At 65.6% G+C, this 15,294-nt stretch overlaps 1 protein-coding gene across 3 annotated transcripts; it reads left to right on the top strand.

Annotated features, from left to right (window-relative positions):
• The first annotated feature begins 1,035 nt into the window (after positions 1–1,035).
• On the top strand, positions 1,036–15,266 carry CRTAC1 (cartilage acidic protein 1). Of its 3 annotated transcripts, none has more exons than XM_030030475.2 (16): positions 1,036–1,143; positions 5,141–5,337; positions 6,663–6,859; positions 7,816–7,946; positions 8,596–8,752; positions 9,349–9,483; positions 9,785–9,930; positions 10,123–10,259; positions 10,931–11,013; positions 11,515–11,615; positions 11,700–11,868; positions 12,341–12,486; positions 12,621–12,663; positions 13,160–13,303; positions 14,518–14,643; positions 15,052–15,266. In XM_030030475.2, exons 1-16 carry the CDS (start codon positions 1,099–1,101, stop codon positions 15,177–15,179), a joined length of 2,085 nt encoding a protein of 694 aa, XP_029886335.1. In that variant the 5' UTR covers positions 1,036–1,098; the 3' UTR covers positions 15,180–15,266. The 3 variants fall into 3 exon arrangements, with proteins under 3 accessions (XP_029886335.1, XP_040983212.1, XP_029886336.1); XM_041127278.1 differs by having other exon boundaries at positions 5,130–5,337; XM_030030476.1 differs by lacking the exons at positions 14,518–14,643; positions 15,052–15,266 and adding an exon at positions 13,572–14,198.
• Positions 15,267–15,294: the final 28 nt, after the last annotated feature.

Raw genomic sequence — 15,294 nt, 5'->3', positions numbered from 1 at the left:
CAGCCCGAACGGCGTGGGCTCCTGCAGCTCCTGCTGTCTCCCAGCACGTCTCTCCTGGTGTCTCCTGCTGTCTCTCCGGGTGGCCGCAGCCCCAGGTTCTGTGCTGGGGCACCTGCAAATGCTCTCCACTGGAGTGACCTGGTAGCCTTGTGCCCTGCCAGTGCCGTCCCAGTCCCTGCCACAGCCACCTTCTGCATCCAGAGACACACAGAGAGCTCTGTGCCCAGCCCCGCAGCGGCCACGCAGGAGAAAGACACGTCAGGGAAGGCAGGCTTGCGGGTTAAGTGCCATCCTGCCTCAGGCACCCACTGGCTACAAGATCTGGGGCAAGTCAGTGCCTTGCGTGGCCTGAGATGGGGCCTTGCTCGAAGTTTGGACCGGCCGCCGGGGCACAGCCACTCCCGGGGTCCCTGCAGAGGGAGGTGGGTGACCCGCGGGGTGATGGCACAAGGAGGGTGCTGAGCCCTCGGGGTGCGGCCAGGCGTTGCACTACGGGGGCTGCCCAGCGCCGCTCCCTTTCCCCCTCCGGCGCCCGCGGCTGCACTGCTCTGCGGGGCAAACCCCCGCTGCACCCAGGCCGGGGCAGATCCCCGGCTCCGCTCGCCCCCGCTGCCCTTACAGGGGGGGGGAAGCCGTGCCCAGGCGTACCCCGACCGCCACCCACCCCTCAGCACCCACGGGGCGACCGCCGAAGCGCAGCTCCCCTCCTGCGAGCCGGGAGCCCCCCCGCTGCCGCCAGCCACCTCCCCCTCCAGCCGCGGCTTCGGCTACCCGGGAAGCCCCCCGTCCCCCTCCCCGCGACCTCCAGCCCCGCCGGGCCCGGTGCCCGGGGCGATGCTGCCCGGCGGGTCCCCCCCGCAGCACGCCGGCCGGCGCTGCCGCCGCGATGGGGGCAGTAAATCAGCGCGGCGCAGCCCCACCTCCGCGCTCCCCATTGGCAGCGGCGCCCCTCACCCCGCTCATTGGCGCTGCCGCCGCCGCCCGGCCCTACATAAGGCGCCGCTCGGCCGGGCCGGCCCCGTCGGAAGCCGGGGAGCGGCGGAGGCGAAGCTGGAGCCGGAGCCGGGTGGTGCGGCGCAGCGAGGCGAGCGCTGCGGGATGCGCTCCCGCCGCCGCGGGGGCGCCGCGCACCCCCCTTGGCCCGTGAGTAGGGGGGGGGTGGGCGGGTTGGTTTGCTCCGTGAAGTTTCCCGGGGACTCCCGGCGGGGAGGAGGAGGTGGCTTTCAACTCCGGCACGGTCACCGGCCCGGAGAGAAGTTGGTGGCGGGTGGAGCGGGACGGCGGGCACGCAGCCTGGCACCGCAGCGTGGAGGGGATGCGGGCTGGGCAAGGTGGGAGGAAGGGGGGTGAAGGATGGGGATGGGGACGGGGATGGAAGGACGCTGGGCTGGGGTGGGATCGGGCTCAGGAGGATGGAGCGGGTGATGGGGGTGTGGGCTGGGACTGGGGGAGCGCTGGCAGGGGCGTCAGGGTGGTGAGAAGCGAGGGACGGCTCCTCTTTCTAGGGGCACTTGTGCTTGGTCGCGGCTGAGCCCGTGGAGGGGCTAGGGGCTGTGCGGAGAGGGGTCCAGCAGTGCATCTGCCTGCGTGGGAAAGGGCTGGCTGTGTGTGCTGGTGGGTCTGAGCCCCCCCAAGGACCTGGTGTCCCTTTGGGCTGAGCTCGGAGGCTAAGGTGACTGCTCATCTCCACACTGCATTAGCTGCTGCTGGCTGAGCCCCAGCGTGCTGGGTCCGGCGCTGAGGAGTCCTGCATGGGAGGGGACAGGGACAGGCCAGCTGGCAGCTGGGGGCTTTGGGCCTGTCAGAAGCATCTGTGATGGGATGCGTGCACAGGCCAGGGTCTGTGAGAGGTGTGGGAGGGAGCAGTGCTGAGCCCACGGCAGCAGCGAGCTGCCGGGGCAGCAGGACTGGGGCTCATGGGCTTTGGCCGGAGCAGAGGCACTGCAGGGGCTGGGCTGCTTGGGGCGGAGGTGCTGTGGAGGGGACACTGCTGGCATCCCTGGGCAGCTCAGCTCCTGTGGAAGAGGGGCTGCTGGGTCTGCGGGACGTCTCCTGCCTGTCCTCTGCCCTGGCGGGTACAGCTGTGGCAGCCTGGGAATGGCAGGAATGGGAATATGGTGTTACTGGGGCACATGCATCATGTTATCATGGGGTGCTGTGATGTCACCATGTTGTCACTGCTCTGGGGTGCCTTTGGGGTGTGATGAGGCCCCTGCCGCACAATGTCGTAGCGGTTGCTGGAGGTGGCTGCGGCCCGGGATGGGATGTTGCTGCAGTGTTGGAGCATGACATCACTGGGGTGCATGATGTGGTGGGCAGCAATGTCACGGTGGCATGCGGGATGGGATGGCTGCACAGAGAGCCAGCTCCCACCCTCCCCATGATGTGGGCTGAGGGCTGGGGATGTGCATGTGGGTATGTGAGGAGCCCTGGGGACAGCATCTCCCCACCTGTGGTGAGGAGTCTGGGACACAACCCCCTGCCCGCCCCACGGCTCCCTTCCCAGTCCTATCCCACTGTCCCCACAGAGCATTGCCAGCCACAGTCATGCGTGGGGACAGACGAGCCCTACATGCTGCATCCCTGCCATGGAGCCAGTACCCTGTCCCTGCACTGCCTGGCTGCACCCCATGTGGGTGCCCATGGCACTCCCTGCCTTGCTCCCATCCTCCTGCTGCCTCTACCCCTGCCTGGCAGCTTGGCTTCGTGTCACCAGGCTTAGCCATGCTGAGCAGGCACCATGGGATGACCGCAGCTCCTGGGGTGACCTTGCCACCACATGCCACAACACAAGCTGGGATGTGGCTCTGCTGGGACAAGACAGGCTGAGCTCTGCCCTGGGTACAGGCAGGACCCCATAGCCTCAAACCTCAGGTGGAGCTTCATGCCTGGGCCTCGGTGCTACCAGCAGCATGCTGGGAACCATGAGGCCTTTCCCATCTGCCACAAAGGGCTTGAGCCTCCTCCCCTCCCCCTTCCCAAATGGCCTGGCTCTGGGCCGTGCATCCCTTCCCCATGGCACCAAGCACCCGATCTGCTGGGAAAAGCCTTTTGTCTCCAATCAGGAGCATTGTTTCCTCCTGGAAAGGCTCCATCCAGCTTGGAGGGATTTCGGCTGCAGCTGGTTGGGGCAGGGGAGTACCTGGGGAATGGGCCAAGCTGTGGGGAGCTGGAGGGGAGGCAGAGCAGGGAGAGCCCTGCCGGTGGCCTGGGGACAGCCACCCATCACCCAGCTGTGGCTGGGGGTGAGGGGGCACCGCTCTGCATCAGCAGCGGGCTCACGTGGCAGCACTGCACCCGTACGTCCACATGTGGATGGCTCTCCCCCATGCTTACTTCAGTGAGCCCAGCGTGGGGCTTTGGCAAAGGCTCCCCCTCCCTCACTGCCTAGCACCGCAGAGTGACACCCAGGGACTGTCCCATCTGTCCCATCATCCCTGCGCAACCCAATGAAACCCTGTTCCCATCACATGTGCCTTATATGGGGCACCTGCATCAGGGAAAGACCCAGGCTCCTGCCCCTGGAGAGCCACTCCAGACAGGACGGCAGGGTGATGGGCACAGTGCTCCAAATCTGGCTGGGTGGTGGAGAGCATGGTGCCAGAGAGGGGCTGGCTGCGCCTGGGTCTGTGGGAGGATGTGGGTCAGGCCAGGGAGGGAAAGGGAGCCACACAGAGTAGAGCTGGGTACACACACACACATCCACCCTCGCAGCTGGGATTGGAGGGGGAAGGGAAGCAGGACCAGTGCAGTGGGATGCAGGGCTCCGGGTGTGCTGGGTGGTGGGGCTCAAGGCTTCCCTCCTCTGTGGCTGGAGGACAGCCCCTTCCCACCCAGCCAGGTGGGCCTGGAAGGTATTTGGTTGTGGCGGGGGAATCCTGGCCCCCCAAAGACCCTTGGGACCATTCCCAGGGTAGGTGGCAGCAGCCTGTTCCCTGCAGCCCAGTGGGTCTGCCAGGATCTAAGCCTCCAGCATCTTCCCCTCTCCAAACCGGGCAAGTGTGGCACCATGCAGCTGCCACAGCTTCCTTTGCTCGCTGGCATGGGGACCAGCTGGCAGCGGGGCCATTCACCCCTGTCCCCCTGCCAGTGCTTGGGGGTAGCCCTGCCCAGGAGGATGGCACAGTCACATGGAGCGGTGTCCCCCACCTTGGTGGCCAGGTGTCCCAGCCATCCCTCTAGTCTGCGAAAGCAGGACAGGCTGGTTTTGCTCCCAGCTGGGGTGCTGGCACATGGATTCATGCCCACAGCCCAGGGATGCACAGATTGCTGCTGGGCTCTTCCCCTCTGGAGGGGATTACCTGACCTGGGGTGGGGGCTGGCCATCCTGAGTGCCACCTTGCTCATCACCTGTGCTACAGCCAGGTCAGAGCCAGCTCCAAAATCTCTGCAGCCTTGCCAGCAGTGCTGGCAGACACTGTCCTCCGCAGTCCAGGTTAATTGAGCCTCTCCTCCCAGTCTCCTGTTCCTCCCAGCATCTCCTTCCTGCGGCCGCATCCCTGTGCAGAAACCTTCCCTGGCCAGCCCGGGAGGAGCTCGCCCTGCAGAGACCCTGGGAGGAACAGTGCCAGCAGGGTGGGGAAACTGAGGCACACAGAAGTCACCTGGCAGAGTATCCCCATGTTCTCTCTGTGGCCTTCCCAAGCTCTGGAAGACCAGCTGGACAGGGGAAAAGCTCCTCAGCCTGCCAACTGCCTGCTTCCTCTGGCCCTGCCAAGGGAGCAGCGATTGGCATCGTGACTTGCCAGGATCTTGGGTGCCAGCGGCCCCTTGGGGCAGGGTGAGCTGGGGCTGAGCCCAGCTTCGTCAGCACCCCACAGCCCTCCTGCTGCCTCCCCAGTCCCTCCCATGGGATGGGCTCCCAAGGTCCCACTCCTGCTCAGTCCCGCCTCTCAGCTCACTGGAGTACGGTCTTGTCCCAAGGAAGCCCTGAGGGTGAGCTGCACCCGGGAGGGTCTGTGCATGGGGATGGCGGAGCTGTGGCAGTCCCCAAGGATCAAGGGGCTGGTGGGGTGGCATAGGCTGGGGTGGGTGACAAGGAGTGGAAAGAGAGTGTCTCCTGTGCAAGGGTGGTGGGGATGCTCGAGCACCGTGGAGCAGGGTCTCCTCCTGGAGCTGATGGGCTGCAGGTCTCTCCCAGGTGCCCAGGATGCTGGCACTGTGCCTGCTGTCCCTGGCCTGGCTCAGCGAGGGCTCCCAGCGCAGCGAGCCCATGTTCGCAGCCGTCACCCACCGCCTCCTCCCACCTGACTATGACAGCAACCCCACGCAGCTCAACTATGGTGTGGCCGTCACTGACCTGGATGCCGACGGTGACTTTGAGATCGTGGTGGCGGGGTGAGTGGTGCACCCAGTGCCTCAGTGACAGCGGGACCTGGTGGCCCTGCAGGGCCAGAAGCTCCTTGCTCCTTCGTGGGCATGTGGCTGGCTGAGGGGTTGTGCACGGGGGTGGTGGGATGGGGGTCTGCATGCACCCACTCGTATGTGTATGTGTGTATACCCACATAGGGTGTTGATGTCAGCTGGGCGCCTGCATGGGACCACGTGGGTGCCCCCATCCCGGCTGTGGGGCCAGGTCCCCCCTCTACAGGGCAGTGGCAGCTGCCCAGCGGCTGGGGTCCACCCCGCAGTGCAGAGCCAGCGTGTCCCCAAGCCGTCTCAGCTCCGCTGACAGGACTCAGTGCTCTCCAGAGATTCGGTTAATTGGCTGGAGGTTTTTTATAGCCCCTTTATTGGAGTGATGGCTTGGAAGGGCTGGCAGGAGGCAGGGAGCCGTGCGCTGTGCTGCCAGTGCCTGAGTGGGGCTGGACACGGAGCAGCTGCTGCCAGCAGGTCTGGCCCTGGCCGGGGACAGCGGGGACCATGGCACGGGTTCTGTGTGTGTGTGCTGGCACGGCTGTGAGCTGCTGGTGCAGCATGTCTGTGCACACACCACCATGTTCACCCCTGAGGGAGCCTTGCACACACAGGTGTGCTCACTTGGAGGGGACCCCTCACCCCCAAAAGAGCCCATCTGAGGTGGGGGGACACGGTGGCTGCAGGAGCCAGGGCACTGCGGTGGTAGGCAGAGTCCAGCCCTGCCACTGCTGTGAGCATCACCCTGGGGCAACAAACCACGGGCAGCACAGGGGACCCCCTGAGTGGCCCAGGACACTGCTTCCAGCTGGGCTGAGCCAAGCAGCCAGCCGTGGTTTTGTAAGCAGCCGTGGTGCCCGTTGTATAACTTGTTTACTGGTGCCCCGGGCAGGAGCGGGCGGGGAGGCTGTGGGGTGCAGCGTGCTGAGAGGATTTGCCTTGCGTGGCTGTTTCCCTGCCCTGGGAAAGGGCTGCAAGCAGGGACCTGCGCCCCATCCTGCCTGCTGGCCACCCAGCCCCTGCCTTGGCATTGCCCTGGGGTACCCAGGCCAGGTAGACATGGGGTGCCTGACACGTGCTGGAACGCGTCCAGGCTGAGCCCTCCCCATCGGCAGCCAGGAGCCGGCCCCACATTTGGGTGCTGAGGGCAGCCCGGGGTCCTTGGCCTCCATGGACCATGCAGGTCTCTGCTGTGCCCATCATGGGGAAAACCTGGTGTCACACCCAGTGTCCCCCCAGGGATGGGCTGGGGCCTTTCGTCCTGTCCCCAGGCCTCGGGGAGCCATCACCCCTGCTCGCACCCACAGGTACAACGGCCCCAACCTGGTGCTCAAGTATGATAAGGCACGGGGGCGGCTGGTGAACGTGGCGGAGGATGAGCGGGACTCCCCATACTATGCGCTGCGGGACCGGCAGGGCAACGCCATCGGCGTGACAGCTTGCGACATTGATGGGGACGGCCGTGAGGAGATCTACTTCCTCAACACCAACAACGCCTTCTCTGGTGAGCCCCGCTGGCGGCTGTGCCCCAGGCCCCGGGCAGGGGGGGAGCTCCCAGCACGGCCGCCCGTGACCTTTGGTGCGTGAGGGATGTGTGCGGGCTGGAGTTAATTTCTCAGTTGAGTGGCTCCATTGATTGATGGCAGCACGGGCGGGATGCTGAGTCCAGCCATCCGCCGATTCAGCACTTCCAGCTGCCCACCGCCCTTCCAGCAGCACCCCAAGCGGGACAGCAGGTTTCCCCACCACCCCCGGGGCTGCCCTGCCACAGGGACCCTGTGCTGCAGATCCCAGCTGTGCCCTGCAGCAGCTGTGCCCCTCCGTGCTGTGGCTCCCGTGTGCCCACTGGACCAAGCCAGGTCTAATCCTGCCCTGCCGGTGCTGTCCCAGCTCCTGGGACGTCTGTCGTGGGGAGGAGACCTGCATGCCCCAACCCGGCACCGGGCATCCCCAGAGCTCCCTGGGTCAGTGCTCCAGCCCAGCTCTGCCCCATGTCCCTGTCCCATAGCCCTGACCTCCAGGCAGTGGATCCGTCTTCCTGACGCTCCTAATTACCCGGGCTGGCGGTGGCCGCTGGCACACCTGTCCCTAAATCAGGCGCTGCCATTGGCGCTGTCACAGGCAGTGCAGCTCACTGCCTATGCCTGGCACAGAATCGATTTTTTTTTTTTTTTTTTTTTTTACCTTCCTGGGGATGATCTACAGGGCTGCGCCCCATTGGGACACATTTTACCTTAATGAGTTGATTCTTCTGCATGTCTCCTGGCGGCCCTTAAGGGTCATGGGAGCTCTTGCAGCAGCAGCCTGGCCCCATGGCACTGTTGGGGGCTGTGGGGGACAGAGCAGAGGTTTGGGATGCTCTGGGAAAAGGGTACCTCTTCCACAGCCTCCCCTTGGCACAGGGCACCCTCCTCAGGAGGAGGCGGGATGCTGCAGCTCCCTGACCCGTGCCCCCCCCAGGCATGGCCACCTACACGGACAAGCTCTTCAAGCTCCGCAACGGGCGCTGGGAGGACATCCTGAGCGACGAGGTGAACCGGGACGTAGCCAGCCGCTTCGCCGGGCGCTCCGTCGCCTGTGTGGACCGGACGGTGAGCAGGCAGGGCACGGCGGGCAGGGGGCATCTCCACTCCCTTCCCACCCCCTGTGCCCCTCCAGCCCTCCCCTGCAGGGCTCCGGGGGACCTCTCCCCTTGCATGGGCACCAGTCCCATCCCACCCCACACTGGGGCCGGGGGTGTCCCCAAGCAGCCTGGGACTGTCAGGGCTGGCAGCCCCCCCAGCCGTGGGGACTGCAGGCGCCTGTCCACACGGTTGCCGCCAGCTGATAAACGTGCCTGTCGAGGTGATTTATGTTCCTGTCACCTGCTCTTTCTTCTTCCTCCTCCTCCAGCGGTTTGTTTCCAAATGATTATCACTAAATCAGGGTCCAGCTGCTGCACAGGACAAGGGCAGTGGTGGGGATGGGGGGGACCTGGCACACTGGGGGTGCTGCGGGGGCAGGGTGCCCCATGCCGGCACCATGAGCCTGGGGACCACAGAGCTCCTGAGACAATGGGGCATGTCCCCACTCCCGGGGTGCTTTTCACCGTGGGCTTTGCAGAGCTCTTGCTCAGCATGTGGTAGCGGTGCCTGGTCCCACGGAGCCACGAGAGCATCCAGCCCCACGGCAGGGATCCTGAGGTCCCCATGGAGATGGATTTTGGGCGGGTGGGTGCTGAGGAGGTGCCGCCGGCCGCAGGGCTCCGGCAGGTACTCCATCTACATCGCCAACTACGCCAGCGGCAACGTGGGCCCCCACGCCCTGATCGAGATGGATGTGGCTGCCAGTGACCCTGCCCGCGGCATCGTGGTGCTGGTGGACGTGGCTGCCCAGGCTGGTGTCAGCAAGTACACAGGTACCCAGCTGCTGTGGCCCCGTGGAGGGGACGCGGCACCGCTGGGCACGGCGAACGTGGGACCCCATGGCAGGCAGGGCAGTGCAGTCGGTGGCCTGTGCCACGCGTTAGCCTGCCTGACTGCCCCATCTAGTGGCAGCCCCACGGCCCGTGGAAGGGACCAGGGCCACGGGATGCCCACCTGGCAGGACCCCCGTGCCCACCATCACCTGGGCTGATCCCTCCACAGCATCTGCAGGGCGGGCAGTGTGGCGTGGGGATGTGGGTACACGAACAGGGCAGTGGGGAGCGTGCCAGCCTGCGCCCCATCCTGCCCCACCAGCGTGGGTACTGCTGTCGAGCCCTGTCTCCCCAGCAGTAAATTGTCACTAATTAGGAGTGTTGTCACCATGGCGATGGCAGTGATTAGGGTTGGGAGTGACACAAGCGGCTGCCAGGCCCAATTACCTCCTGATGAGAGGGATTGAAGGCAGGAGGTGGGCAAGGAGGTTGTCCTGGGAGCACTGGGTGGGCAGTACGGAGGGGGCATGGGGGGGCAAGAACTCCACTAGGGCAGGGTGCCAGCTGTCCCCTCACCCCCGGGCTGCTGTCCCCAGGGGGTCGTGGGGTGGCCGTGGGCCCCATCCTGAGCGACAGCGCCTCCGACATATTCTGCGGTAACGAGAACAGCCCCAATTTCCTGTTCCACAACTGGGGGGACGGGACGTACCGGGACGTGGCAGCTGCTGTGGGTGAGTAGGGGGAGCCAGGGGGAGCACCCAGGCGTCGGGGTCCTCAGGGCAGGGCTGGCTCTGCCTGCCCCCACCTGCATGGGCTGGCTGCGTGCAGGGTAGAGAGACAGCCCCGGGGACCCAGAGCCCCTCTGACCACCGGGGGTGGCCGAGGTGCACCAGGGCATCCATCGGTGCAGGGATGCAGCCCTGTGTGGGGACGACCTGCCTGGGGACCACGAGGCACATCCTGGGAGGCGTCCCGGGGAGACAGAGGCAGGGAGGGGGTCCCGTCTCCCCCCGTCCCCTTGTGGCTCCCCAGGACTGGATGACCCCTACCAGCATGGACGCGGCGTGGCGCTGGCTGACTTCAACCGTGATGGCCGGGTGGACATTGTCTACGGCAACTGGAATGGGCCGCACCGCCTCTACCTGCAAAGCGGGGCCCCTGGCCGTGTCCGATTCCGGGTGAGGGCTGGGACCCCCCCCACTGCTGGCTTTGCTACTGAGCCTCTTTGGCTGGGGGGGTGGGGGGACCGCCTTCACCCTGATTTGGCTTTGAGCCCCAATTCCCAGCAAGGAGGGGACCCGAAGCACCAAAGCAGGACCTGGCGTCCCGCTCACCATGCCCATTGTCACCCCGTGCCCATCCCCCCCCAGGACATCGCCACCCCCAAGTTCTCCATGCCGTCCCCCGTCCGCACTGTCATCGCAGCCGACTTCGACAACGACCAGGAGCTGGAGGTTTTCTTCAACAACATCGCCTACCGCGGCTCCTCTGCCAACCGCCTCTTCCAGTAGGAGCCCCGGGGGCCGGGGCAGCCTTCACCCGGCTCTGGGGGGGTCAAGCAGCCCACGCGGCACAGCCAGGCTCAAGGGGCTCCTCTCCAGCAATGCCACTGCTTAGGCTCAGCTAATAAAAGGCAGCATGACTGAGCCCTTCCCGGTGTCATTACCAGCCACTGCAATCATGCCTGCAGCAGCCCCAGGGGTCCCTGGCACTGCTAATTAGCAGCTGCATTCAAGCTTGTTCGTGGCTCCTGTTAATTGTGGGGGTCAATTCCTCATTAGTGCTATGTGGCACCTCCTCGCCTGGTGTGTAGGGCGGTGGGAGCTGGTTGTCCACCTGGTGTTGGCACCCATGGGTGGATGGAGGGCAGTGGCATAGCAGGGAGTCCCTGGGGGTGGTCTCTGGTCCCAGAGGGACGCAGCGGTGTTTGGAGATGGCATTGCTGCTCCGCGGTTCAGACCCACAAGAGCCAGGCTCTCACGCCATCCCTGTCAGCCCTGCATGGAGTGGGGACGTGAGGCCCTAACAGGCAGGGGCCAGTCCTGTGCCCCATTCACCCTGCATAGCCATCAGGGCTGCCGTCTCTCTACCATGCTGCTGCGGGAGAGGACAGGCACTTCCTAGGAAGGTGCTGGGGACTGCAGGAGCTGGTACTAACACCTTGTCTGTGCTCGGCAGGCTCGTCCGCAGGGAGCACTCTGACCCCATCGTGGAAGAGCTGAATCCGGGGGATGCACTGGAGCCCGAGGGACGGGGCACGGGTGGGTCCCCTGGCCCTGGCAGTGGGGGCCCATGCAGGGGGTGTGCCACAGAACTGCCTGGCACCCTCTATGCCTGGGGATGCTGCATGCCTGGCTGAGTCACCTGCCTGCTCCCCACCAGCGTCCTGAAGCCCCTCATCACCCAGGAGTGGCCCCAAGCTTTCTCCCTCCACCCATACCCAGCTAACAGTGCCACCTCCGGTTCTTTTACAGGGCTTTACTCCTGGGGGGGGTCCTTCCTGGGTGCCCACTGTTCAAAGCCAACCTCTGCATTTGGGAAGGGGCCAGGCAGCCTCCTGTGTCCCACAGCCCCCAGAGAGCTGACCCACCTGATTGCAGGGTGCCACCCATACAGGGACCCTTATTCCTGCACTGGGGTCACCCCATCATCCCTATTGCCCCTGCACTGCCAAGAGTGCTGCTGCTGCCTGTGGGAGCCCACATTGGCAGCAGGGTGTAGTGCTGGCAGATGTAGGGCATGACATGATCCTGTCCTTGCAGGGGGTGCAGTGACGGATTTTGATGGTGATGGGATGCTGGACCTCATCCTGTCCCATGGCGAGTCCATGGCACAGCCGATATCCATCTTCAAGGGCACCCAGGTGAGTCAAGCAGGGGGTCCTTGTGTTGTCCCCATCCCTTCCACCTCTCCTCGCTCAGTCTCCCTGCTCCCTCCTCCCTTGCAGGGCACCAGCAACAACTGGCTGCGCGTCATCCCCCGCACCCGCTTCGGGGCCTTTGCGCGGGGGGCCAAAGTGGTGCTGTTCACTCGACACAGCGGGGCCCACCTGCGCATCATCGATGGCGGATCGGGATACCTCTGTGAGATGGAGCCTGTGGCGCATTTTGGACTGGGTGAGCTGGGGGGACAAGGGGCACACCCCTGGGCAGGAGCCACCTCTGCTGTCCCGGTGCCCTGCAGCATGGTAGTTACCCATACCCATTACCCTGGGCATGGTGGGCTCCAGGGGAGGCTGCAGGCAGGGTGCCCAGCCACCGCAGCCCTGCTGCAAGGGGCAGCTGCCCCCTTCCCAACCCGCTGCCTGCTGCTTTGCCCGGGCACCAGGGCTTTCTCTGCCTGTTAACCCTCCCCTGGCTCAGCACAGCTGGCAGCCAAGCCTGCAGGGATGTTCCCTGCCCCATCCCATCGTCCCGATGTGCACCCCTCAGGCTACATACCTGTGCACGGGCTGTCAACACAGGCACCTGGGGCGCAGCTCAGGGAGCAAGGGGAGGCTTTGCCCCTCCATCCCTACCACCCCCCTGGCCTCCTTTCAGCCCCTGCCCATCCCGGAGACCCCCCCTCTGACGGGCTGCCCGCCTGCAGGGCATGACGAAGCCAGCAGCCTGGAGGTTACCTGGCCGGATGGCCGCGTTGTGGCACGAGCTGTGGCCAGCAGTGAGACCAACTCTGTCCTGGAGGTCCCTTACCCCCTGGACCTGGAGGAGCCGCTCCTGCCTGCCCTGCTGGAGGTGAGGGCCAGGTGTGGGTGCAGGGCAGGAGCCTTTTGGGGGGCAGGAATGAGGGGCTGGGCTCTGCTGGCTCGGTGGCTGCCCAGGGCTGATTCCTCCCCATCCCAGCTGTCTCCGCTTCTCCCCAAATGCAGTGCGGGCAGGGATTCTCCCAGCACGAGAACGGACGCTGTGTAGGTGAGTGGCTGCTGGGGGCAGAGGCATGCCTGCACCCGGGATGCTGCAGCACGGCCCCGCGGGGGGCACGAGGGCAGCACCCTGCTACAGGGAGGTGGCCGCCGGGGAGGCAGCTGGGCATGCAGGCAGGGCGGCCGCATGGCTCAATAAGGGGTACAGCTGCCTGCCCGGCACATGGCCTGGGAATAGGAGCCGCAGCATGGCTCTAGAGGGGGGCTGTGGTGTCACGGGGAGGGAGGAGAGCGCTCTGCCGGGGGCAGGAGGCATGGGTGGCATGTGGCGGGCATTGTGCCAGAGCCACAAGCAATGGAGGGGCAGCAGGGATGTGGCAGGGTGGCCTGGGCCATGCCGTGAGCCTCCTGGGCAGAGGCATGGCTTGTGCGTGGCTAGCTCTGGGGGAGTCATCCAGCATGTGCAGGGGGAACCGGAGAGGCCATGGCCAGCTGCCCCAAGCTCCCGGCCCAGCCATCTCACACCAAGGCCCCTCTGCTTGCAGACACGGATGAGTGCATCGAGTTCCCCTTCATCTGCCCTCGGGACAAGCCCGTCTGCATCAACACCTATGGCGGGTACCGCTGCCGCAGCAACAAGCGCTGCAGCCGGGGCTTCGAGCCCAATGAGGACGGCACGGCTTGTGTGGGTGAGTGATGGCTGGGACGCCCTGACCCCATGCCACCGCAGCCTGGCCAAGCCCGTGGGCAGCAGCCCCAAAGCACCGCCCTGGGATGCGGTTGCACCCTTGCCAAAGGCCTGGCCGCATCCTGCAACCTGCCAGGTGGCTGCCCAGCCACCTCCACCCTCTGGCTCTGTATCTGTTCGTCCTGCACCTCCCGCTGAGCCGCCACTGACCCCCCTTCTCTCTTTCTCTCTCTTTTTCTCTCTTGCTCCTTCTCTCCTTCTCTGTGCAGCTCAAGTGGCCTTTTTTGGGGGATACCCCTCCGCCGGGAGCTGGTCCGGGCCACCCCAGAGTGCCCTTCTCCCTCTAGTCCTCGGACTCTGCCTTTGCCTCTATGCACTTTAACCCCTGCCCGTAACACGCCAGAGCAGCCTTGGCAGAAGGACCGGCTGGCCTCTGCCTGTCTCTTTTTCTCTCTCTCTTTCTCTCCATGTCGAACCGCCCTGGAAGCGCCGGCTGTGCCCTGCTGGGGTGGCCTGTGGTGGGACTGGCATGGAGCCATGTCTGGGAAAGCAGTCCCAGGGCAGCACCCGTTCACCGGCACCTCCTGCCCCAGTGCTGCTTCTGCCACACCGGCGCCTCCCGGGCGGTCACTTGCTCCGTCGCCTCGATACCGTACCATGTGCCTGCTGGTTTGGCCTGCGACGTGTGTGCTTTGCCTGCCCCCTCCTCGGTGACGGGGACCCCCCTCCCCAGCCCCGGCAGAGGCGGGTCCCCCCGGCCCTGCGGGGGAAGGACCCTCCTGGTCTGTTTTTTAACGTATTGACCCCACTGTTTGGAGTCGGACCCAGCTCAGTCTTCCACCCCCTCTCCTAGAGACACCCCCCCCCCCCCCCAATAAACTATATCCTGTCTATTAGCCCGGCCTGCTGAGCTGTGGGGGGCAGAGCTGTGCCCATGCTTCTGCCTACCCTGCCCTGGGGCTGCACAGGGAGGGGGCTTGGGGGGGGGGGGGTGCACCCCCAGCTCTCCCTGCCCCCAGGCCAGGAGCTAGCTGGAGGGTGCATGGTGGCCCTGGGCAGCTCTGCCCCTGCCCAGCCCTGGGAGCACAGCCAGGTGTGCAGCACTGGAGGGGCTGGGGTGCAGCAGGCAGCCCTGCCCACGCCGCAACAACGGGGCTGAGCTGCCTTCCCCCCCCGCCTGCTGTAACACCGTGCCGCTCTCTTCCCCACTACCAGACATCGACGAGTGTGCTCAGGGCTTGCACAACTGCAGCCAGCTCTGCACCAACACCCCTGGGGCACACGCCTGCCACTGCCGCCCGGGCTTCCGCCCCCTTGATCCCGCTGCCAGCCAGTGCCTGGGTGAGTACCTGCAGGCAGCGGGGCCGGCAGCCCACGGTGCCCACCCACCTGCCGCTGCCCGGTGCAGCCGTGCTCCCCTGGGAGCAGGGATGCTCTTTCCTGGGGTGCCCCGTTATGCTCACAGCCCTGGTCCCGGCCAACCCAAAACACGGGGGACAGGATGGACAGACTGTGGCTGTGCAGGAGTTGATGGAGTGAGGAGGCATCTGCCACCCAGCAGCCTTGGGGACAAGTGGTGGCAGGACCACAGCTGCGTGACTGCAAGCATTGGAGATGCCCTCGTGTCCCAGCTTCAGCCAGTCCCAGAGCTGGCCCCCCCCACCATGCCCCCTCCATCCCCTGCCTTGCCCATGCCAGATGAGCCCCATACCCTTGGCACAGCTCTGACCCTCTCCCCTTCTTTTCCAGACATAGATGAGTGCCAGGCACAGCCTGGCCCCTGCGACCATATCTGCCACAACAGCCACGGCTCCTTCCACTGCCACTGCCGCCATGGCTTCTCCCTGGGCGCAGGTGGGCGCTGCCGGCGCAACTAGCCCGCCCTGGCACAGCTGGTGCCCCCTGCTCGCCCCCAGCCCCGTGTCGGTTGCGCCCGGTGCCAACTGAATAAACCCTTTCCTGCACTGGTTTCCCCGTGGGTCCCTGTCACTG

This window comes from Aquila chrysaetos, chromosome 11 (genome assembly GCF_900496995.4).
Source record: "Aquila chrysaetos chrysaetos chromosome 11, bAquChr1.4, whole genome shotgun sequence".
In the NCBI taxonomy this organism is placed as follows: Eukaryota; Metazoa; Chordata; class Aves; order Accipitriformes; family Accipitridae; genus Aquila; species Aquila chrysaetos.
The sequence above is the reverse complement of the archived record's forward strand: the minus strand, read 5'-3'. Positions and strand labels throughout refer to the sequence as shown.